The sequence below is a fragment of the Mytilus californianus genome, unplaced genomic scaffold (assembly GCF_021869535.1).
Source record: "Mytilus californianus isolate M0D057914Y unplaced genomic scaffold, xbMytCali1.0.p SCAF_11, whole genome shotgun sequence".
In the NCBI taxonomy this organism is placed as follows: domain Eukaryota; kingdom Metazoa; phylum Mollusca; class Bivalvia; order Mytilida; family Mytilidae; genus Mytilus; species Mytilus californianus.
The window spans coordinates 7,973,930-7,998,327 of record NW_026262593.1 but is presented as its reverse complement, the minus strand read 5'-3'; the positions used below and the strand labels follow the sequence as shown (position 1 = coordinate 7,998,327).

The 24,398-nt window shown below is 32.1% G+C and overlaps 1 protein-coding gene across 1 annotated transcript; it reads right to left on the bottom strand.

Moving 5' to 3' along the window:
- Positions 1-7,474: 7,474 nt before the first annotated feature.
- LOC127719477 (uncharacterized) lies at positions 7,475-24,361 on the bottom strand. The gene is made up of 6 exons (XM_052225626.1): positions 24,230-24,361; positions 21,103-21,304; positions 20,349-20,534; positions 19,695-19,835; positions 15,122-15,217; positions 7,475-12,422 (listed from the first exon to the last, which is right to left on the bottom strand). The coding sequence occupies exons 2-6, from the start codon at positions 21,293-21,295 to the stop codon at positions 10,762-10,764; spliced, it is 2,277 nt and encodes a 758-aa protein (XP_052081586.1). The 5' UTR covers positions 21,296-21,304; positions 24,230-24,361; the 3' UTR covers positions 7,475-10,761.
- Between the last annotated feature and the right edge of the window lie 37 nt (positions 24,362-24,398).

Below are 24,398 nucleotides of genomic sequence, written 5' to 3'. Positions count from 1 at the left end.
CTTCGTCCTAGATCAATGATGCAGAGGAAAACATCTCTCTGGAAGCAGTAACATCTGTCCCAACTATTTGAGTTGACACTATTTGTTACCCATTGTTTGTAGCATTAGAACCCAATCCTTCACCATTCTTTCTGGATAACCAAGATTTATTTCTAATATAATAACAGTACAAAAATATGACTATTTCAAGGAAGATCACACATAACCCAACTGCTATGCCTATTCCCCAATTTGGAAATGATATCTCTTTTTCGATCCCCTTTCATTTTTTTTCAATTTATCAATTAAAGAATTGATAGTTCGTTAAATCACCTTAAGTTCAAGGGGTTATACAAGCCTATTCTAAGCAAAATTATAGTAAAAAAAATTCTATATATGAATCAGTAAGTTCTCTTAAATATCGAATTATCTGGTTAGAACAAAAAGAACGTGAAAAAAAATGTTGTGTATATATAAATACAGCTTCTACAATCATGACAATTTTGAGAATCTTACATAATAAAAACAACCTACATATATATACCTTTTAAAAAATTTTACTAAAACTTATATGTGTTACTTTGTTACCTATTGTGGTACTTTTACTTCTTTAACTTTTCGTTTATTACTACATAATCTTAACACTGTTAACAGAAATATTATCAAAAACTCCAGATTCCATTAATTGAAAATTACCTATTTTTCTCGCAATTTGTTTATGACTGTACATTTTACTATTTGCAATAACATTTTGTACGAAAAAAATCCTTCCCATTAATCTTTTAAATTATTTCAATTAATGGTACCGGTATACATAATTTTTATATGACATCTTCTTAATCAGAAAGTTTCCTCTCTTTTTTGTATATCTTTTTGAAATTTGCATTAAACTTAACAAACCTATTGCCTATCTTTTTTATAAATTGCAGTATGTATCTGTAATGACTTTTTTTTAAATAGTTTTATCTAAAACTGATCTCACATCTTTTAAACAATTCATTGTTTTGTCAATGTTCTGTATTTATGAATACTACACATTTCTTAAGATTCATTTTCTAAATCTTAAATTATTCATTTTTGTTGTTTAAGATCTGTTGACAAACCTCACCACTGTTTATGACAAAAATGTCCATTTTACTTTAATGCTGGTTTTTATTTTATATCAATATCCATTTCACTTACATTTTGTCATTATACATGAAGTTCAAATGTGTCTCTCATTTGTTACAAATCTCAATCTACCACAAAAATACTTAAAATCCTTATGAGCGAAACATAACAAATTTTTATCATTTATGTGCTATTTTCTGAAGATACTTCTCTCTTATTAATTAAACATTATGTGATAAAGGTGTAATCTAACACCATACAACAACCTGCACTATTTTCATTACTTAACATCACTTATGTTAATCATCTGAAGAAGGGGTTGGATTCTAAAAATATAATATTTGTATTCTCTAAACAAACGTGCTTAAGCACTATACCCAACTGCGTAAACCATTATATCATCAATGGTTATAACATCACAAACATATGTACCCTTAACTTCATCACAAACATATGTACCCTTAACTTCATCACAAACATATGTACCCTTAACTTCATCACAAACATATGTACCCTTAACTTCAATTACAAAAGGACTTCTAATTCAACTTTCATACATTACCAGTGTTTAACTCAATTTACAGTACAATTTGTCAATGTTTGTAAATTCTAGAATAACTGAATGTTTCTTCAGAGATCAGCTCAAATATGATTTAAAACCATCATTAATGCCAAAGAAATGCTATAGTATCAGATATTTTAGTTTCTACCATATTTACTCTTAAACTAAACACTTAATTCTTCAAACTTTCAAAATATTATTTTATTTTTAAGTATAATTATCTAACCTTGTATCAATATCATCCTATCTATTAAATAATAATATATAAACACAACCCAAAAAATAACCTATAATGCAAATAAAAAATTGTATGCATAATTCTTAAATTCATCTTTTCTGTGAAAACCCTAATAAAATCTTTTTAATGTTATTGCTTGAAAGACCTTTTGTGAACAAAAGGCATTTTTTAAGCCTTTTAATTTAGCAGCCACACTCCCTTTAAAATTTGCAACTTTTCTTAATATGTGTGCCACCTCTTGAAAAGCCATTTCTACTTTTTGCGCTGACATAAAAATATCTTGATTGTCCATAAAGAAAAAATGAAAGATCTTACGTTCTATATTCCTTTGCGTTGTTTTAACTTGAATCCAAGTTGATTGTGCTAGAACAGCACCAAATTTATGACATATAACAAAGAAGATTTAGGAATACAATAATAATTTATTACGTAAATGCAATTTTAAGAATGTTTCAAAAGTTCAAATGTTTAATTGTTCGAAAGTTCACAAATTGTCGCACAGTCTTGTAATCGTATAGTGGTATATTTTCGATCCCAAAGAATATGAATTCTGGTGGTGAATGAATTCCTGCCTACCCACAAGGGGGAAGACCTGATGGAATCTAATGTGTCTCTTTCTTTCCTAGTATTTATATTGTCTGTTCAATCTTCCTTGTCTGTACAAAGTTATTAATTTGCTGCAGGATACATGTACAATGTATCAGCATAATTGAAGTAATACATGTAAAATAGAGTTACACATTTGACTTATATTTAGATCTTGTCTTGTTGATCATTTTTGCTTATTTAAGTTTCTATAAATCTATTGAAACTTTTTAGTTAAATGTATAAGGCAAAACGCAAACAAATTGGTAAAAATTATAATTAAAGAGCAATTCCTCCAATAAGGAGTTGATGGATAATTTCAGCAAGTTTTGACTTAAATGCAGATCTTGTCTTGCTGATCATTTTCGCTAATTTAAGTTTTTACCTATCTATAATTTTCAAAATATAAAGCAAAAACGCAAAAAATTGGTAAATTATTGTCATTTGAGGACAAAACTCCAATAAAGAGTCATCTGACGATTTGACTCAATTGTAGATATCTTGTCTTGCTGATCATTTTTGCTATTTTAAGTTGCTCTGTATCTATTTAAGTTTTTAAAATATTAGACAAAAATGCAAAAAATTGGTTAAAAACATCATTTAAGGGCAATAACTCCAGTAAGAAGTCATCTGACAGTTTTGATGTAAATGTACATAGGTACATCTCAATTTCTGAACATTTCTGCCCTTTAAGATTTTCTCGATCTATAGCAATTTTCAAGATAATAAGACAAATCTTGTCTATTTTTAGCTATGGTGGCCATGTTGGTTGGTAAGCAGGGTAATTGGGCACATTTTCTAAACTAGATACCCCAATGAGGATTGCGACAGATTTGGTGAAATTTGGCCCAGTTAAGTTAGAGTCGAAAATTTTTGTAAAAGTTAGCCGTCACCTACGACTGATGACAAAAACGTTTTTTTTTTTTTTTTTTTTTGTTTATTTATTTTGTATATAGATAAAAACATAATTTTGTTCTAGCAATATATATGTTGTTTTGCACCAGACTTCAATGCTTCTAAGTCTGGGCTACCTTGTATGGTAATGAATACATGTATGTCTGGCTACCCTTATATTCTAAAGTACCTCCTTATTATGTCTGCAAAATTTCTAATTCCAATTAACCAGCAAGAAGCAGAAATTTACTTGAAGAATTGCCACAATCCAGCCATAGTCAGATAGTAGAATTGTTGATTTGCAGAATCTGTGTATATGGCCACATTTGGCAATACCTTTTCGAGAAACCTAAAGCGCCTTTTTCTGTTGGGTTTGTTTATGTCGGTTGGTCTTAGAACTCTTTCATATCTGTGCTGGCAGTTACTTTCGAAGTGTGAAAAGTTGGGGTGAGCCGGCAGACATGACGAGTTGTCTAAGATTCGCCCCAACAGCAGACATCTCATTTGATTGCGAAATATGTTAAGTTCTGCTCAATGTTCTTTTATTTTTTTGGAAAGTCAATATTTGTTGTTCATTGTTTAACTAGGTATGTGAATAGACAAACCTTTACAGCCGATTTCTACCCAGGGTTTCATATTGTTTATATTCTAGTAGCTGAATCTGATTTCAGATCAACCGCTTACGCCAAAGAAAAAATGGCTATAATAGAAAAGAAATAATCCTAAAATACATCAACCCAAAGTTAAATATTCAAGCATTCGTTTTAATTTTTTATGCAAGACATGCCTCTTACATTCGGAATTTTCTTGATTCATAATATGTTCAAGTTCAATATTATGAGCGGCTATAAGCTAGCGGCTATAAGCTAGCAGCTTTTCTAAAAAGCCAGTCGCAGTTTTGATTATTTTTGTTACGGAGTCAAACAGATCAACGGAAATGGAATTAAAATTATTTTTCAGTATCGTTGCCTCTTCAGAAATACATGTAAAAGGTACGAGAATGTGGTTTTTACTTGTGAATTTATTCTTTTTAATTTTTCTGTTTTTCTGTTTTTTTTGTCATATTTGTAATTTATCACTGAGATATAGTTTTAATCTCTTATTAGGTTTGCTTGTACCACATGCTTTAATTTGTTTAGTCAAATAAATAATCAACCAACTTGCCCTCTGACGTTATTATCAAGGGAAATAACTCCAACTCAAATTATGTCATATCAAAACATTTCTTTTGCTTATTGATTTTGAAAAAAAAAAAGTATTATATAGAAGATGAATGATTGTATGGTACATGGCATGCATGGGGTAATTTTAATTTCTGTAATCTTATCATAAAGTGATTATTCTGGTGTTAAAAGTTTAAGAGCAAATTCTTCAAATATGATTTTTGATTCAACCATGCTGGATCTATTGTGATCACTCCAGATTTTGATATGGTGCAGATCTGAATTCTAAGTTAAAGACATATCATAAAACTAATTATGTGTTTTTATGACTTGCAGAAACTTTATACACCATTTTAATCTTCTAATGTCAACTTTTGGCGTGTTATTTGACCTTAAATTCAGAAAATGTTGGTTGAACAGTTTCTTTATTTTAGATATACTCTTGCATAAAGTTCCTTTGTAAATCAACTTGTAAAATCAGTGTTATAATCATAAATACTTTAGCTAGGTTAATTTAAGTTACAGTATAATTAATTTGCTGAAAACAATAAACAAATAAACAAACAAAAAACTCTAAACTGGGCATTTTCTTGTTTATTCCCTATTATATTGCTATATAACTGTGTAAGGGGGCTAGGATGAAATTTGAAAAAAGGCAGGACAGGAGTTTTGAGTTAAAAAAAAAGGGCAGGCCCGATGACAATTTATGTAAAAAAGAAGTCAGGATAAACTAATAAAAAAAGGCTGCACCAAGTAGAGTGAAAAATAAAAAGGCAGGACAGAGACTTCAACTATAAAAAAAAATGCAGGACATAAAAATCAAATGGTAGCTCCCTTAACATATACTACACCTTCTATTGATGATTTCTATTTCCAATCATGTCATTCAAAATCATTTAATTAATAAAAGAAGATATCAAAAATCAGTACCCGTTCTAAAACTCTCTTAAAAGTTTAAAAACACAAGTTAAAACATTTTGGGCTAAATCACTTATCCAAAGTTGTGATGTTTGTCTCTATATAAATGTCTTACAAACAATTGTATAAAAAAAGAAATATTAAATATGAGTAAAAAAAAATGTCTGACTAACTGTAGCTAAAAAATGGCTGGATCACAGCACCGATAATGCTTTGATTTTTAAATTGTTCGTCACTTGTCTTCTTACTGAAAATTCTGTACATAACAAAACAGGAACAAGGAAAGCCCCACAATGTACTCAAACATTTATCCTTTCATGCAGTTTAGACATGTTCCTCAACCCTGTAGGAAAAGGTAAAAAGGGGGGAAGCACCTGTGCAACATCAGGAAAAAAGTGTGTTGAACAGACTCCTGGTTAAAAGTGGACAATTTCAGTCTTTTTTTGGACTTTGACAGGGGAAGATTGATGTATTTGTGTTCTTTCATTCAAATAGCGCCTGGCAGTTTAATACAGCATCACTTTTATGTTGACTGCCAGTGTAAGTGATGTCATCATCTTGCTCTGGAAATAGTTATGGCAGACCAGGTCAGCATAAATGTCCCATTATACAGATTTCTAACAAAAGAATGTCCAATTTTTGCGTACCTGAACTGACCTACCCATTTTATACCTCCTTGTGTTTCAGGACTTTTCAACAATGGATGCATTTCAGATAACAGTAATAGTTACTATCTTTACTATAATAAACTCATGTCACTCATTTGCAATCAAGTGAGTTTAATATTTCTGAAAAAAATCTAGTGGAACCTCATTCAGAACAATAGTGCACATCCTGAAATTTCTTGCCTGCTTTACTGATCATGATTGATGATGATAGATGGTTGTTTAATGTCCAATGGCAAATAAAATGCATATTCAGGATGAGAACATGTTAATGTGAAATAAATATGAACCCTGCTTTGTTCCAGACCAACAAACTTTTACCCTACTAGGACATATTATTCTGACTTTTTGAGACGACTGGATTTGCTCTTACTCCTTTATACTGTGTGCCTAGAAGAGAAGCAGAAAATACTATTTTTTAAGTCTTTGGTTTGACCCAGCCAAGAATCAACCACATGACCTCCCTCAAGGCAAGCACACTGTACCAAGAGACCTCCAAGACAGTCAATAATGGTCTAATTTTATGTTCAAATCTTTTACAAATCAAGGTTTTACTTCAGGTATCACATACACTTAACATTATCCATGATCCATGAAAATGATTCAAGATCAGATGAACCCCGACAGACAGACAAAGTTACACCTTATCATTCAGTGCACCAAATTTAGTTGACCTATTGCTTAGAGTATCCGAGAAACAAAAATTACAACCTTAACGTAAAGATAACCAATGAACCCTTAAAATGAGGTCAAGGTCAGATGAATCCTTCCAGACTGACATGTATACTATCCAATCATTCCATACACCAATTGGTGAACAATTACTTAGAGTACTTATCTGAGAAACAGACATAGCAGACAAAAACTTAATGATAACCATTGAACCATAAAAATGAGGTCAAGGTCAGATGAACCCTGCATGACCAACATGTACACTTTACAATCATTCAATACACAGAATAAAGTTTTACCTATTGCTTATTTTTTCTGAGAAAAGGACCTCAGCAAGAAAACTCAACATGATCATTGATCCATGAAAAAAGGTTAAGGTCCGGTGAACCCTGTCTAACACTACATGTTTACCTTGCAATGATTCTATATATACCATAAATAGTTGTCCAATTACTCATAATTAGTGAGTAAATCACTTGTAAAAAAAATCCTTTACCCTTTTTTTAGCATTAAATGAGCCATAAAAATGATCTCATGTACATGTACTACAGATATATGCCAGATAGAAACTTCAGAACATAAGGCCTTTGTATACAAGACATGATGTATCCAGGTTTTCTACCTGTTTAAATATAAAGCCACTGGATAAACATCATTATGATTCGCATTCTGACAATAAAGACAAATATTGAACAGGATTTAACTATTTTATATAAGTAACAATTTCACTTCTTTAAACATGAATACATATGTATGTGTATATATTTATATATATATAATTATATAAAATCTACTGGAAGACAAGTCAAGCAATACTCATGATAATCCAGTCATTATCTGTTTAATTTAGAATAGATCTATAAATATATATAAGGATATACCAATTTTTACCTTGAATGCTAAATTAGTAAATTATATTTGATGTACCACATTGAAGAAATTTACAGATGTTTTAGGGTAAATTCCTTTTTTACGGTTTGTGGTATACAAAAATATACATGGGATTAAATATAAAAAGTTTTGATAAATCAGCAATTTCAGGAACATATTTGCACTTCATAAACTGTAATTGATCAATATTTTGTGACCATGCATGAGGATGTTCTCACAGTTATATTTAAACTCCTGATGTTTGAGATAGTTTTGGGAATGAATGTGCTGAAGCTTAAGAAACACAGCAAATTTATGGCATTTATATGTAATATCATCAAAGAAATTTGAACAAAAATGCACCACACTCCAATTACTATGTATTCACATTGTTTAAATGAAGATTTTTTATATTGAATACATATTCAGGTATTCCTGTACTGGAAATTGTTTACAATTGATTGTCAATAAAAAATATTGACATTTCTTTAAAATTGATTTCCAATCAAAAATACAATATTTTTTTACAATTGACACAATTGGTATAAGGTCAAATGCAGAGGCAGATCTAGAGGGTGCCCGGGCCACCCTTTTGTGGGAAAAATTTGGTTGATTATTTAGGGACCACTGAAGCATGACTAGAGCTGCCCCCTTATGAAAATGTCTGCATCCGCCACTGAAATGGATAAACTTTACTAATTTTGAGATTAATAAAGCATGCTACCTTTCGAAATTTAACCTTGAAAAGTCTGAAAAAAAGCTTCATACAAGTTGTTAACCCTGAATCTACAAGATTAACACCTATGTCATCCATAAGCAATCAAGAAAAAATATTAACAAAAGCATCAATTCAACCATTGCAAACAGTAATTAAGATAATTTCAAAAACAATATAAAAGTTTTTCAACATCAATGCACAGATAAAAATCATAACTTGAGACACAACAAGTAATATTATTTTAAAATAACAAATAATAGTTTTGCTGCCAGCAGCTTAGAAATAAATACAATTATTGCACAGATTAATAATATCAATTAGTACAAATTAATAAGAACTAACAAACATGTTTTAGTATTCGTAGATTTAGATAAATCTTTTGTTAAACTATCAAACACTGTCAGATTTTCTAATCTGTGATTGTTCTTAGTCATATCAATTAGTTCTACATTTTACAAACGGTTTATCAACTTGAAAGAATTGGAAACAAAATTATGTACTATTAATGGTTGGTGTTGTATCTTTTTGACATCAATGTTTGGCAATTCTGATTGATAAAAACACCATTTACGAAGACACAAAAACAAAATGCCACTGCACTATGTTAAACTTGGTATAAAAATAAGAAAAAAAAATTCTTATATAAAAATACTAACATTGATTGAAAACAAAATGCACTCCCCATCAGGTTGTGTACTTAAGCGCCAACCTTGGTTACTATTTTGGCAGTCAAATCTTAACACAGTAATTCTATGAATATGATGTGTTATATAATTTACTATGGATTATACTGACATTAATGTGTCTAAATATATTCTAAGCATTAAAAAAGCTTAGTTACAGTACAAAATGTACATGTGTTTGGTCAACAATGTATAGTCTTGGTGAAATAGGTCAAGGTGAAAAAACATGCCATACTATAAAAGTACAAGTCATTAAATCAAGTAAATGGATAAATTTATTAATAGTATTAATTGTTCTACATGTACATAAGCTTCAGTAGTAACTTTATATTATAATTATAACATAATTTTTACTCATAACTTTTTGTCACAACATTGAATATAAATATTAATCATCCAAATATATTTTTAACCTTGAAACAATTTATAACAATATTCCATTTATATGTCATGAAATGTGTATATAATACTATATAAAATGAGCCAAACGCTTTCTCTATAGATAAGTGTATGTATTGAAGAATTTATATTTTTCCTTTCCTGCTACCTACACATGATACATGAGATTTTGATTAAATATTGCTAGCATTTACTTACAACTTAAATTTTTTCAAATTACGCCTAAAACTATCTGGTTAGATTTGTTCTGTTGCAAAACTTTGTTTCATAGCATGCCAATAACGATATAAAAATAAGACAATGTGGTATGATTGCCAATAAGACAACTCTCCAGAAAGACCAATTGACATAGAAGTTAACAAATATAGGTCATCGTACAGTCTTCAACATTGAGCAAAACCCATACTGCATAGACTGCTATAAAAGGCCCCCCAAAATGACAAATGTAAAACAATTCAAACGAGAAAACTAACAACCAGATTTACAAAACAATGAACGAAAAACAAATATGATATACAGCAACAATGGACAACCACTGAATTACAGGCTCCTGACTTGGGTCAGGCAAATACAGAATGTGGCGGGGTAAAACTAGTTTGAAGGTGCCAACCCTATACGTTTATCCAAATAAAAAAACTTACATTCAATCTGCATTCTAGCATGCCTTATATATATAGCCCTATGAATTCGAGTGGTCTGTAATGGCAAAAAAGTTCCTGAGATAAATGTACACTTATATAGAAAATTTACATAAATTTGCATAAATATTTATAATTAGCAGCTATTTTCCCCCTATACATATTATGAATAGAACACACATTTTTATAAATTTAATTTGAGTTTTAAAATCTTTGTAAAAAATGAAACTTATTCGTAACAATCCCATTAAAAGGTTTACCATTAGGACTATTCTATTAAAATAGACATTGGAGATAGAAAGGGAAGATCCCAAAGTGCAAAATCCCCAAACAACCTACATTACATTCAATAGACTTAAGAACACATCAAAAGAAAAATTATCCATAAATTACCAAAACAACATATGTCCAAAAATAAAGCATCCCTTCCTACCATCTCTATTTCATTCCAAAAGAATAGCCCTTTGTTATAACTTGTCAAAATTTAAGAAAATAAAAAAATTAATAAATAGTAAAAATTATTGCTTAAAATTCAAAGATAATGGTAGATTCTTGTTAAAATATAAACCATAGCATTGTTGATTCTATTCATGCATAATCAATGAAAAACTATGGAAGAATAAAATTTACATGAATTGGAAAAAAGTATTTTTGTAGCACCAAGAACTTATACTTCTGTAATCAAATCATTATTTTTAGACACAATATAAGGGTGGCGAATTTCTTCTATACTGGCCTCGTCGAAACTGTCATAATTTTCATCAATAAAAACTTGCATAGGAATGGATTGTTTTGCTGATAAATCTAGTTTTGGAGATGGCGTTATCGAGTCTATGTCTTCTAAGTCAATGATAAATGAATCTGAATCTTGAATCTCAATCGTTGTACTTTCACTTCTCTCAAGATTTGTTTTTGGCAAGTGAACATCAGCAGTCACTGTTATTTGAGCATTTGATTTATTTTGGTTTGACAATTTGTCAACTCCCATTTCAATTGTTACATTTCTTGGTGTAACAAATTCATAAGATTTCCTATTTTCATTCCTATCATTTTCAGCATCAGTAATAATGATCTGTGGAACAGCTTTTCCGGGTATTGGTTTGTCTTTTCGTTTTGCACTCTTTCGGTGACCTTTCTGTTGACCTTTGGTCATTTCACTTTTCTGTTTTTTAATTCCCATGGTTGTATCCATGGGGAGATAAATTGGTTGAGCTCCATCAGAAGTTGGTGATGAGTCATTTATAGCAATTTCAACTGGTTCTAAGTCTAAATCATAATAGTCCCACGTTGGAGTTTCAGGTCGTGAACTCTGACCTTCATCCTTTTCTTCCTTTGCTTTAGTTTTTACAGGCTCTTTAATCTTGACATGTTTATTTGGTATATTAATCTTAGTTTCTGGTATGTGTTGTTCTGGATCCTTAATATTTTGGTATTTCCAATCTTCCACAAATCGTGGAGATAATCTTTCATCAAGTTCTATACTATGCTGCTGTGAGCTAGCTATGTTTTGTACTTCAGTTTTCTTTTTCGGTGAAAGTTTAGATTTCAAAACTGAGGTGAAGGCAGATTTTCTCTTGACCTCCCTTTCATCTCCATAATCTGTAATATCAACAACTCTAGATAAGAGCTCTCCTTCTCCAGATTGCACATCTTCTGCTATGTCAAAATTTAAATCGGTCAATCCAGGGATTTTTGTCAGGAGTTGTTTCTCAATTTCCTTTTGTTTTTTCTGTTCATTTGAAACATAATCTTGAATTTCTGACATTTCCAGTTTTACTGGTGACAATTCAGATTCAATTTCCAAGTTAACCTCATGCATGTCAGGATTGCTAGCTGCTCGACTAGAACAATCTGACATGGCATCAGACAGATTTCTAACATCAGGATTGCTATAAAACACTTTCTTAGAATTAGTTATTTTCAACTCTGAAGCACAGTAAACTTTCATATTGGCAGGAATTGTATGATTCATACAAGGAATCAGGGGATATTTCTCTCGAACCATCTTTTTGACTGCATCTTTCAACTTCATATGAAACATGCCTATGAGAAAACTTCGCTTTGAATATTTCTGTGTCAAACACAATTCAATCTGAACACTTCGCTCCTTAATCATGTCTTTCGCAATACAATCATACTCGAGTGGTTTTGTGAATTTGAATGTGGATGGTGAATATACATGCTGTACACTAAGATGTGAACTTTTTGTCTTTACATGAGCCTCTGATGAATCCACCCTCACCTCCTCGGTTTTTCTTTTAGAATCTTTCTTCTTGTCAGGCATGAGGTAGGATTTGATAAACAGAGAGTGAATCATTGATGTATTGGCTAAAAGACAAGAAAATTATATGATTGATGTATTTGCTAAAAGACAAGAAAATTATATGATTTATGTATTGGCTAAAAGACAAGAAAATTATATGAAAATAAAATCAATAATGAAATTACCATGATATACATGTACAAATATATTATATTGTCCATGAAATCCAGATAAATAAAAATCAGGTAGTTTGTATAATTGCTCAAAGTATGAGAATAAATTCTGTGATAGTGCTGCATTGTGGGAATGTCAATGTTTTGATGTTCCGATTGGGGGAATATATTGGTATGTCAGTTCTTTTGATGTTTTGATAAGCCAAGAGTTCAAAACATCATTTTTGAGGATGCTGAAACTAAACAATGTAATTTACAAGGGCAAAAGATGAATTACTGAATCGGCCAATTGTATTATAAAACTATTCTTATTAGAGGTAGAGTATGTGGAGGTCAGTCTTCCTATTTCATATATATTAATCTTTTAACATACAAATAATTGTAATTATATGTACATTTGTATATTTTCTCTGTAACTATACTATATGTAGTTTTGAGAATAAAGAACATTTGTCTATAATAACACACCACAGTCATTAACCAGTTTTGATTAACACATTCAATATTTGTCATAAATTTTATACTTTTTTTGTTTATTACTTTCGTATAATGTTTTTGAGGTTTATGAAGTAAATAAAAAGTACCAGGTATTGTGAGAATGTTGTTTTTATTTTTATTTTTGTGTACTGGTAAGCAGCATATGTCTGTATTAAAACTAGAAAGGAAATACAAAACCATTTATATATTATAAACGGATGGAAATCAGATATTAGATCTGGTAGCAGGGGTTCAAATTAACATTTTGTACTGGAAGGTCCAGGACCTTTGACACTCCAAACTAAAAGGTCCACAACCTAAATCCCAGGTCCTACTTTTGCATGAAATATTTCATAACTCAATAAGATACAAAATTAATGTGCTTTTGGAGTAAAGTTAGTTTGTTTCATCATATTTTAACTGCATGTGATGTTTCGTTTCTCATATAATGGGCTATTCAGCGAATAAACAGTTTACAACCTTCAATATTGAAATACTGCTTACACATCAACACCATTTTTGCACTGGATTTCAACGGAGACTAAATTCATAGTCACTGAAGGGTTTCCCATTTTTGCAATACTGTATGCAGTGTTGAAAAGAACCTTATATCTATTTAACTGATTAGGCTTACATTGCTGCTTGAGAATACATTGTCCAAGTTTAGTGTCTGACAATTAATCTTTAGACTTAAAATTTGGGTCACTTTCATAGATAAGATAAATGCTGAATGTCACTTCATATATTTTTATTGGGTCTATTTTAAGATTTTGTGTTCCCCTTACTTTCTGGATGGTTGGGGAACTTCTGGCAGTGTGTGCATGACATTAGACAAGTTGATTCATCAAAATATCGGTTCGATCGATTTTCCAGTGGGGCTTAAATGTCTGTTCCCCTTTTTCACGATCGCATTTTTGGTCTTAAGTGAGATCTTCTTTTAATTTCTTTTGAAGACATTGAAGACACAGGCACTTGTTTCTATCCATTGGAAGGTTGAATATCCTTCTATATTTATGGATAGTCGACCTTCCCATGAATAGAAACAAGTGCCTGTGGTTGAAGACCGTTCATGATCTTCAGGCTTTCTCTTGGAAGAAGTGACACCAAAGTGAAACCAGAGACATATAATACATTGTATTATATGTCTCTGGTGAAACGGACTCATTTTGTTTGAAAACGTCTATATGATTAAATGATTTGTCACATGACTTCTCGCAACTATTTATAACCTGGTGTTTCCAAGAATACAAGGTTAAAAATAACTTTTATCACTCGTCGGCAAGGTCAGGGATGAAACATTTTTTTATCTCAATTTCATTAATAATATGGCTTAAAAATGACGATACAGATATTATAAGGTCAGCAAAGATCATTTTTATTTCCTTTAAAATCGAAGGTCCGTCGGGCGTAACTAGTAACCAAAACGAAAGTCCAATTGCAACAGTGGAAGGTCACGGACCTTGGACCACCGCTAATTTGAACCCCTGTGGTAGTAAACTCATGACAGTAAAAGTACCTCATAACTTTATGGGAATATTTTACTGCTATCAAACTGTATTTAGACCAGTAAATTTGTAGTGTCTTAAAGCATGTAAAGATAAAACATGAGAATCATATCTTGGAAACAAAAAAACAACAAAATGAAATGTCTAATGAATATAAATATCTCATGAATAGAGGCATAGTTGGTGAACCAGTAATCTTGTCAAAGTGCAACCTCAAAACTCACTGAAATGAAAAATGGAATAGGGGAGACTACTCTATATATTTAGAAATAGCTGAGACAAGAATTTTATTGCAGGCAAAAAAATGTATAATTGATCGCAGTAAATAGGCTTAAATTTTAACTTATGCAATTTTTTTATTTTCATCTCAGTTTAGATTTCACAGTACATATAAGCTTGGTAACCTTTAGTATCCCAAATCCATCATCAAAAACATGAAATTATTCAAATTAAGTTTCTGATCCAAAAATAATGACCTACAAATCAAAATCAAAGGTCTATAAATGAAAAAAGACAAAGCATTAAAGGGCTTTTGTATATCCTGCCTATTTCTTACTCTGTCAGCACTGCCTTTTTCATCCGTTTTTTTTTAATTCCTTATCTACTTACTAGGAGGTAACAGAAGGTCTGTAATTTGCCATACTCTGATCTTTAAAGAACTTTTCTTAGAGTTGTATTCAAATGTCAGGTGGATATATCCAATTGCTGAAAAAAAAAAATAACAACAATTATGAACACTGTTTTTAACTCCGCCATGTGATATTGATTATAGCTATTTTGAAAAACTAATTGATGAAATAATCGCACTATGTGTTGCTAGATATTCAATCCTGTGGAATCGTCCAATAAAGAATAAAGGTTTTGCTACTTCAGCTGCATAAAACTTCTAACAACACTATGAATGGTCTTTTCCAAATTGCAAAATAAAAACTCCTTCAAAATCTTAAAACTTTTAAAATTTACATACCATGATAACCTAAGCTTTCAACATTAAATAGTTGTAGAATAACTATTTTTAAAGGTTTTATATTAATCATGTTGCATGGTTGATGCAAAAGATTAATGGATTTAATATATAACTCAGTGTTCTCCCCAGGGCCTTTTAGCATCATGGTAATGTGATGTTATATTTCTTGAATGTGAAGCTTTCTGAATTAATTTTCTTATAGATTGTGTTATGGATGTGATGCTATAATATTTAGAAACAAGATGGTATTTACAAATTTCCCTGTTTACCAGGATGCTAAATGAAATATCTGGGGAGAACACTGATATAACTTAACAAAATCCTGCAAAGAGAGTCGTTTCCCTTTGACACTGGAACTCCTATAGAAAAATACTTTGATTTCCCTTTAGTCAGAGTACATATGAATTTAACTCGCTTAATAAGAGCTAAACTCAATCTCTAACCATAAATAATTAAGAATATTCCAACTGCATTCATGAAACAATTTTTTTCCAGCATATAACATCGTATATATTTCACTGTCTTAATTGTTTCATCACTTAAGCATTCTGCATGTTCTCAACTTATACACTTACCTAAGTGAAAACTCTGACCAAAATACCAAAAGTTATATATACATATCAACAATAAATAAATACATTAAGTGTTCTTTTAAAATATACTGAGAATAGTATTACTAATTACATTTATTTATAGAGGTTCAGATCTGAGATGAGATAATTTATAATTGTTAAATCAGTGCATATATATATAACAAGTATACATATTTGTTTAGGGGCCAGCTGAAGGACGCCTCCGGGTGCGGGAGTTTCTCGCTGCATTGAAGACCCATTGGTGGCCTTCGGCTGTTGTCTGCTCTATGGTCGGGTTGTTGTCTCTTTGACACATTCCCCATTTCCATTCTCAATTTTATTAAGTTCATACAAGAATTCTGTGGCCAAATGGTCTATAAAGTATGAGTAAATTAATCTACAGTGATCACTAGTCAGTTAACACACTGAGGTTATGAGTTTAAACCCCCTCTAGGCAGGTAAATTGGACTCTGATCTTGAGGGACAAGGATTGCCAAAGATTGTGTTTCTCTAAGGCTTCCTCCACCAATAAAAACTGCCAGCCATGCAAAACCCATGATATAGCTAAGTGTTGAAAGTGGTGTTAAACACCATCAATCAACAAATCTAAGATAATAGAACTTTATGGCTGCATTTAAAATGTATTTAAATTTTAAATAAAATGCTTCGCTGGGCGCAGCTTGATACAACCGCAGAGGTCGAACCCTGAACAGTTGGGCAAGTATGGACACAACATTCAAGCTTGATACAGCACTGAATTTGGATTGTGATTAAATATTTGACACAGCACAGGTTTCTGACACAGAATGAATGTGGTCTAAGAACTTAAAATTTTTTAATTTACCTATTCAAACCATATCATTATTATTTGCTTTTATATATAAATCAGAAATAACCAATTTAAAATGGAAAATTTTAAAGAAAAAAAGAAAGGAAAAAAAAATCCCCCCCCCCCAAATTTTTTGAACCCCCTTATGATTCATCACCCCCAAACTCAATCCCAGCCTTCCCTTTGTGGTATGGTACATTGCAGTACAATTTCAGAGAGATCCATACACTTGAACACAAGTTATTGTCTGGAAACTAGAAAAATGCTTGTTTTTTGGCCCCACTTGGCCCCAAATTCCTAAACATTTAGGGCAATTACTCCAAAACTCAAACCCAGCTTTCCCTTTGTGATATGGAACCTTGTAGTACAATTTCATAAAGATCCATATACTTACACACAAGTTATTGTCCTAAAACTAGAAAAAAGTCAGAATGTGAATATATATGTTCAAACTCTTTTAGGTCATTTTTTAGTAGCAATAAACAAAAAAACTATGTCAATTGGACATGCTTTGATACTATATATGCCCTTGAATTTTTACTAGATAACATTTTTGTTCGCTTTGGAGATTCCGTATATCGTCAGGTTATCGGAATTCCAATGGGGACTAACTGTGCACCACTTATTGCGGACCTTTTTTTGTATTGCTATGAGTTACAATTTATGACAAAAATCAGTAAAGACCCATCGAAACAACATCTGATACACAAATTTAATAATACTTTTAGATATTTGGATGATATTTTGGCTCTCAATAATGACGACTTCAGTATGTATACTAAAGAAATTTATCCTGTTGAACTTACTTTAAATAAAGCTAATACTAACAATGACCACTGCCCTTTCCTCGATCTTGATATCTATATCATTAACGGAAAGCTTAATACTAAAATATATGATAAAAGAGATGATTTTTCATTTCCTATCGTTAATTATCCATTTTTAGATGGTGACGTTCCCTTGTCACCATCTTACGGTGTTTATATATCTCAACTTGTACGATTCGCTCGTGTATGTAACAATGTTTTAGATTTTAACGAGAGAAATGTATGTATTACTGAAAAATTATTACACCAGGGTTTTCGATATCACAAACTAGTCAAAACATTTACTAAATTTTATCATCGGTATAAGGACATCATTCGTAAATATAGCTCAACATGCAGACTTCTTATACGTTCAGGTATTTCACATCCAATTTTTTATGGAAATATTCTTTATAAAGCACAAAAATGTCAGTATTCACCTCTGAAACTAACAAAACCTTTAAATAGACTTATTAAGAAGGGATATAGTTACGATACTGTTGTCAGGTCATTAAAGATTGCATATTTTGGCGTTGATATTGATTCACTTATAGGGTCTTTGCATCTGCACTAAACACATTTATTTAAAAACCAGTTGTTGGCATGACACGGGTTATGTTCTTCTCATATATGTTATGATGGTATGATACTAAACCCCTAACGGGAAGGATTGTGCCTGATATTCATATGATGAAGACATAATCTTTCAATCAGTTTAATTGAAGTCTGGAGCTGGCATGTCAGTTAACTGCTAGTAGTCTGTTGTTATTTATGTATTATTGTCATTTTGTTTATTTTCTTTGGTTACATCTTCTGACATCAGACTCGGACTTCTCTTGAACTGAATTTTAATGTGCGTATTGTTATGCGTTTACTTTTCTACATTGGCTAGAGGTATAGGGGGAGGGTTGAGATCTCATAAACATGTTTAACCCCGCCGCATTTTTGCGCCTGTCCCAAGTCAGGAGCCTCTAGCCTTTGTTAGTCTTGTATTATTTTTAATTTTAGTTTCTTGTGTACAATTTGGAGTTTAGTATGGCGTTCATTATCACTGAACTAGTATATATATTTGTTTAGGGGCCAGCTGAAGGACGCCTCCGGGTGCGGGAATTTCTCGCTGCATTGAAGACCTGTTGGTGGCCTTCTGCTGTTGTCTGTTCTGTGGTCGGGTTGTTGTCTCTTTGACACATTCCCCATTTCCATTCTCAATTTTATTGTTTTTTGCCCCTTTATTCCAAAAATTTTGAGGCAATTTCCCCCGAAATCAATCCCAGCCTTCCCTTTGTGGTATGGTACCTTGCAGTGCAGTTTCAGAGAGATCCATACACTTGAACACAAGTTATTGTCTGGAAACTAGAAAAATGCTTATTTTTGGCCCCTTATTCCTAAACGTTTTGGGCAATTACCCCCAAACTCAATTCCAGCTTTTCCTTTGTGATATAGAACCTTGTAGTACAATTTCAGAAAGATCCATACACTTATACACAAGTTATTGTCATGAAACTAGAAAAATGCTTGTTTTTTGCCCCTAATTCCTAAAATTTTGAGGCAATTACCCCCAAAATCAATCCCAGCATTCCCTTTGTGATATGGAACCTTGTGGTACAATGTCAGAGAGATCCATACACTAACACACAAGTTATGTCTGGAAGTTATAAAAATGCTTATTTTTGGCCCCTAATTCCTTAACTGTTGGTACCATAACCCCCAAAATCAATCCCAATCTTCCTTTTGTGGTATTAAACCTTATGGTAAAATTTCATAGAGATCTATTCACTTAAACTAAAGTTAGAGTGCGAAAACCAATGTATCTTCGGACGACGACGACGACGATGACGTCAACGTCATTCCAAAATACGACCGCAAATTTTTTTTGCCGTCGTATAAGAATGATTAATTAATATACACACATTTTACTAGTTTTAGACCTTTTTGATTAATTTTTGGTAAGATACCTCCTGTCTTTATTCATAAGCCAACAAAAGGTCATTGCAGAAAATTATTTTACCTGGTGGTTTTTCTTCATCTGTAATAATACTAAGGTCAGTACTACTGGATATTGAAAGGTCAAGGTCATCATCTATATCTTTCTTTACTGTGGTTATTTTCTTTGCATCCTCCAGAGATAACTGCATTAAGTCTTTAGCTCCTGATAATGAAATCAATTAAGATGAGAAAACTTAAATAATTTAATGTGAATAAGTTCTTTTGCCTTATATAAAAGCCTTTAAAATTTCTCTTCTCTTCAATAAAGAGCCTAAATGTATATTCTATTATTACTACAATAGCCCTTGTCAGACTAATATTATCTCCCCTTATTTTCAGATTTAATACCTTCCTATCTTCAAGGAGACTCCTCAAAGAAGCATCATCTATAATGATAAGTAGATTTCTCTTAAAGGAGATAATCTAAACAAAAAAATCTGTCCTTCAAACCTTCCTAATATAAAATTTTATTATTCCCTGAGACTGTATTAACTCCGTAGGAATGCCACATTCCAGGGCAAAAGAGACACCCCCTCTGCGAAAATTATGCCCAGAATATTGGTCCAGATTGATACCAAAATGTGACAACGAATGTTTTAGTCTGGATAAAAATTTACTATATGTTAATGGAATTAATCTACCTTGTGAAACATAAAAAAAAATCTACAGAACTTACGTAATGATTGTAGAAGATCTAAGCACTGTCCCTTTGCTATATCCAGACATGATGTACCATTGTTATTAGATATACTGTAATCTCCTCCTCCCTCCAGCAACAATTGTAAACACTCCACATGATCTTCTCTGGCAGCATAATGAAGAGATGTATATCCCTGTAAGAAATCCTTTCTGTCAGGATCTCCTATAACCAAGCATTTAGATGAGGTTTACACAAAAACATATTCAGTCTTATTTATTCAGTACTATTTTTTGTAGGTAATTATTTACAGATCTTTTTTTTCAATTTCATTTATCTAGTATTATTTTTTGCAGGCATTTAACTTCGTAGCACTCACTACATTCTTCATATGCCTTGTTCCAAGCCAGAACTTGTAGTCGAGAATTTGTCATCGGTAGCTGTCTTTCATATTTTTTTTTTATTTAATTCTTTTAGATAAAATCATGCAGTTGGTTTTGTATTTTTTTTAATTCTATTACATTTTGTCATGTTGGGTCTGTTATAGGTTACTATATACAGTGTGGATTTTGCTCATTGTTGAAGGTTGTATGGTGAGTGTGACCTTTAGTTGTGTACATCTTTGTCATTTAGCCTCTAATTGATAGGTGTCTTACATCTTCTTATTTTTATATTTTTTGGTAAAAGCCTCAGTGGTCAAGTATTGCATGACCTTTAAATACTGAAATGCAGAGACATGTGCTATTGAAAATTATTTGCATTTCAGCAGAAATCTGTCAACAGTTATTCTAACCTTTATTCTTAAGTAGGCATTTTAGAATATCGACCTCTCCATTATGTGCAGCTTCATGTAATGCACTCCACTGATACAGACCAATCAAGTTTGGGTCATAACCTTGCTGTAATGCTACTTTCACTTCATCTAGATCTCCAAAACGAACAGCTTCATGGAGGCTAGTATCAAATGTTCCTTCTAAACTACCCATAGCACCATTCTGAAAAAACAAAAGAAAAGACTATGACATATTTTAATTTATCATCAGATATCAAACATCATGCATAATAGTGAACCTTATACATTCTAAACTATTTGATGAAATCTTTCACTACAGACATTACAGCCATATGTGCTGTGCAGTGGCCGAAATTCTAACGAGAGGTAGTAGTTAAGGGCACTGCATACAGAAAAATATCGGCAAATTAGTGTCAAATCAAGGCCTAAAAAGAGTGGCAAGTTTTGTCACCAACAACTATACAGACAGAACACCTGGATGTATGACCAACATGATAGCAACACTAGGATGGCAAAGTCTAGAACAAAGAAGCCTCAATGCTAGACTATGTATGCTATACAAAATCCAACACCAGATTATAGCAATCTCCTTTCAGCCTCCATAGAGAAGTTTAGGGCTAACCCAATGCGGGTCTATCGCTCCCAATACAGGTTCGCACCCCACACGTTCACCCCCTGGGTCTCTTCACATCATATTTCTATTCAAATACCGATTGAATTATTAGATGTGTTTTTGATGTATAAATCAAAATATTTATATTTTCATTAATTAATATTAAGGAATTTCAAAATGAAATATTTTTTAGGGGGATTTGATGAAGACTGTATGGACCATCAGACAAACCAGTTGACGACTTTCCGCTACAGTAGACTTTGACTTGTGACAGTTATTTGAATTTAATACATTAATTCTTAAATAAACTGTTAACATTAGTGCATATTATATAGTATTTGTGTTAATGGTTTTTTTTTAAATATTTTAGTACGTGTTCTTTTAAATTTCATTAAACTAGTTACTCTTAACATTTTAGTACTGTCTTTTAAATGAAAAATTTCATGATTTGAATGATTGTGAGCAGTTAAAGTGCATGAAGTAGGAAACCTGTTCACGTTTTTAGAATGTAACTTTCGTTTCAAACAATAAAAAACTTATTTATAGCAATACACTAACTAAAACACAATTAAATAAATGGAGAATGTGTCCATGGGACACAGATGATGCCCCAGCTTGCATATAACGTTATAAAGGGACATAACTCAAGAACGGTAAAAGTGACACTACCCAAATTCATACTTGATCTGAATTTTGTGGTAATAAGCATTGTGTATAAGTTTCATAACATTTGGTTGAGGCAAACTTAAGTTAGAGAACAGAAACAAAAATTCAGCAATTTGTCCATTTGTAAAGGAGCACAACTCTTAAACAGTAAAATAGATGCCACCAAAACTCGAACTTGATCTGGGTTTTGTGGTAATAAGCATTGCATATAATTTTCATAACATTTGGTCGAAACAAACTTAAGTTAAAGAACAAAAACCAAAAATTCGACAATTTTTCCATTTGTAAAGGGGCATAACTCTAGAACAGTAAAAGTAACGCCACCAAAATGCAATCTTAATCTGTGTTTTGTGGTAATAAGCATTGTGTACAAGTTTCATAACATTTGGTTGAGGCAAACTTGAGTTAGAGAACGGAAACCAATTTGTGGGACATACAAACGGACATACAGACGGACAAAGGTAAGACTTAATGCGCCCTCCCCTACAGCGGGGGCATAAAAAACATTAAGCACAAAATCAATAAAAAGGGTGCAAACGTGTGCGGTGCGAACGTGAATAGGAGCGAACGTAATTTTGGGCCATAACTGCCAACCCCCCTGCTTTGAGCGGATCGAGTCTCCCAAGCAAACGACTAAATTCCGGAAATCTCTAGCTTTCCAGTCCTCCCCGGCACAGGAGTATTAAATCTCCCGCTTTCAGATATTTTAACCTGGAATGACCACGTTCGTATTTCTCAGGACTTTTCTTTACTATCAATATAAAGAAAAAACTAAAAGCAATCAGCAATCATTTGAAAACTTTGGTCAGTAATTTTATGATCGATTTAATAGGAAGCGCATATCATTTCTGCTATGTCAGCTCCAACAAGATAGAGGTCTTTGTCTTGACCAAGCGGCATTGTAAAAAAGAATAAATATAACTGCAAATGTCAAGCAGATTGGCCAGATGAAAAATTTCAATTTTTTGGACCTAGTTCACTTGGCACAATAAATTAATGAATCCCTATTGTGCACATTATGTTCAATCAAACTTTTTGGTTGCTTCTGGTGGTCTGTACGATGTTCAAAACCATGCTTAGTGTGAGACTCACAACAAAATCAAAATATGGAATGTTACGAGTTATGAGACTTGGATGTATTGAAAAAGGGGGGGACACCTTTTATAGAATACAACCATGAATTGAAGAAATAAAGTGTATCTATTAACTCATATTGGTGTTTTGTAGATGAATAAGTGTACAGGTCATATATTTAGCTTGAAAATGTTGTTCACGCAAAATCTCCCCCTCAGCTGTCATAGCTGAGAGGAAGATCTCCCTCTTTGAAGGTTTCAGAGGTTGGCAGGTATGTTTTGGGCGAACAGACCCGGATTCGGGCTAAACTTCCAGTTTCCCTTACCAGTATGCCAGTTATATTAGACACTGGGACCCCATGTATATAATTTAATCGTACAAAACAGAATTTTTTAAATGTTAAAATACTAGCTAGGGGACTATATGTGTGTGTGTTTGACTTAAGTAGCCCAACAGAACTTTAAACAGGCAGCAACTACATGTACTTCTGTTCTTTAATAATTTCAGACTTTAACTTGAAGGAGAAGGATTTGTATATCCAATTACAGGGAAATATTATGACAAGTTAAACAAATTTGCAAAATCCAAGTGTTGAGAACCAAAAATCTTCGTGAGTACCCGACAATATTAAATTTTATAATTGACAACAATTATTGTTGACATGTCACAGTTTGTTGTTTGGCAGCATTCCAAACAAAAAGAATAATTGGGTTAATATGCTTGCCTTTATGCTTCTTGGTGTATATAAATAATCGTTCAGCTTATAGTCCGTACCTTTAGATATTTCAGGTTTTACACTTTACTCATTATTGTACTGTGTCCACTTCTTGAAGTTCTAGTGCCAGCATGTGAGATTTGTTTTCGTTTCCATCGACGCCTTCCATATTTTCAACATCCGGTTGGAAATTATTCGGATGTTATCTGGTTTTATCCAAGTAAACAG

What these genes read in the sequence shown, in the direction of transcription:
- LOC127719477 (XM_052225626.1), bottom strand. Translation starts at nt 21,295, where the DNA reads ATGGGTAGTTTAGAAGGAACATTTGATACTAGCCTCCATGAAGCTGTT. An exon ending in AGATGAAGAAAAACCACCAG is followed by an intron (nt 15,218 to 19,694) that starts GTAAAATAATTT and finishes TTTTTTTTTCAG; the next exon opens with CAATTGGATATATCCACCTG. An exon ending in AGACCTTCTGTTACCTCCTA is followed by an intron (nt 12,423 to 15,121) that starts GTAAGTAGATAA and finishes CTTGTCTTTTAG; the next exon opens with CCAATACATCAATGATTCAC.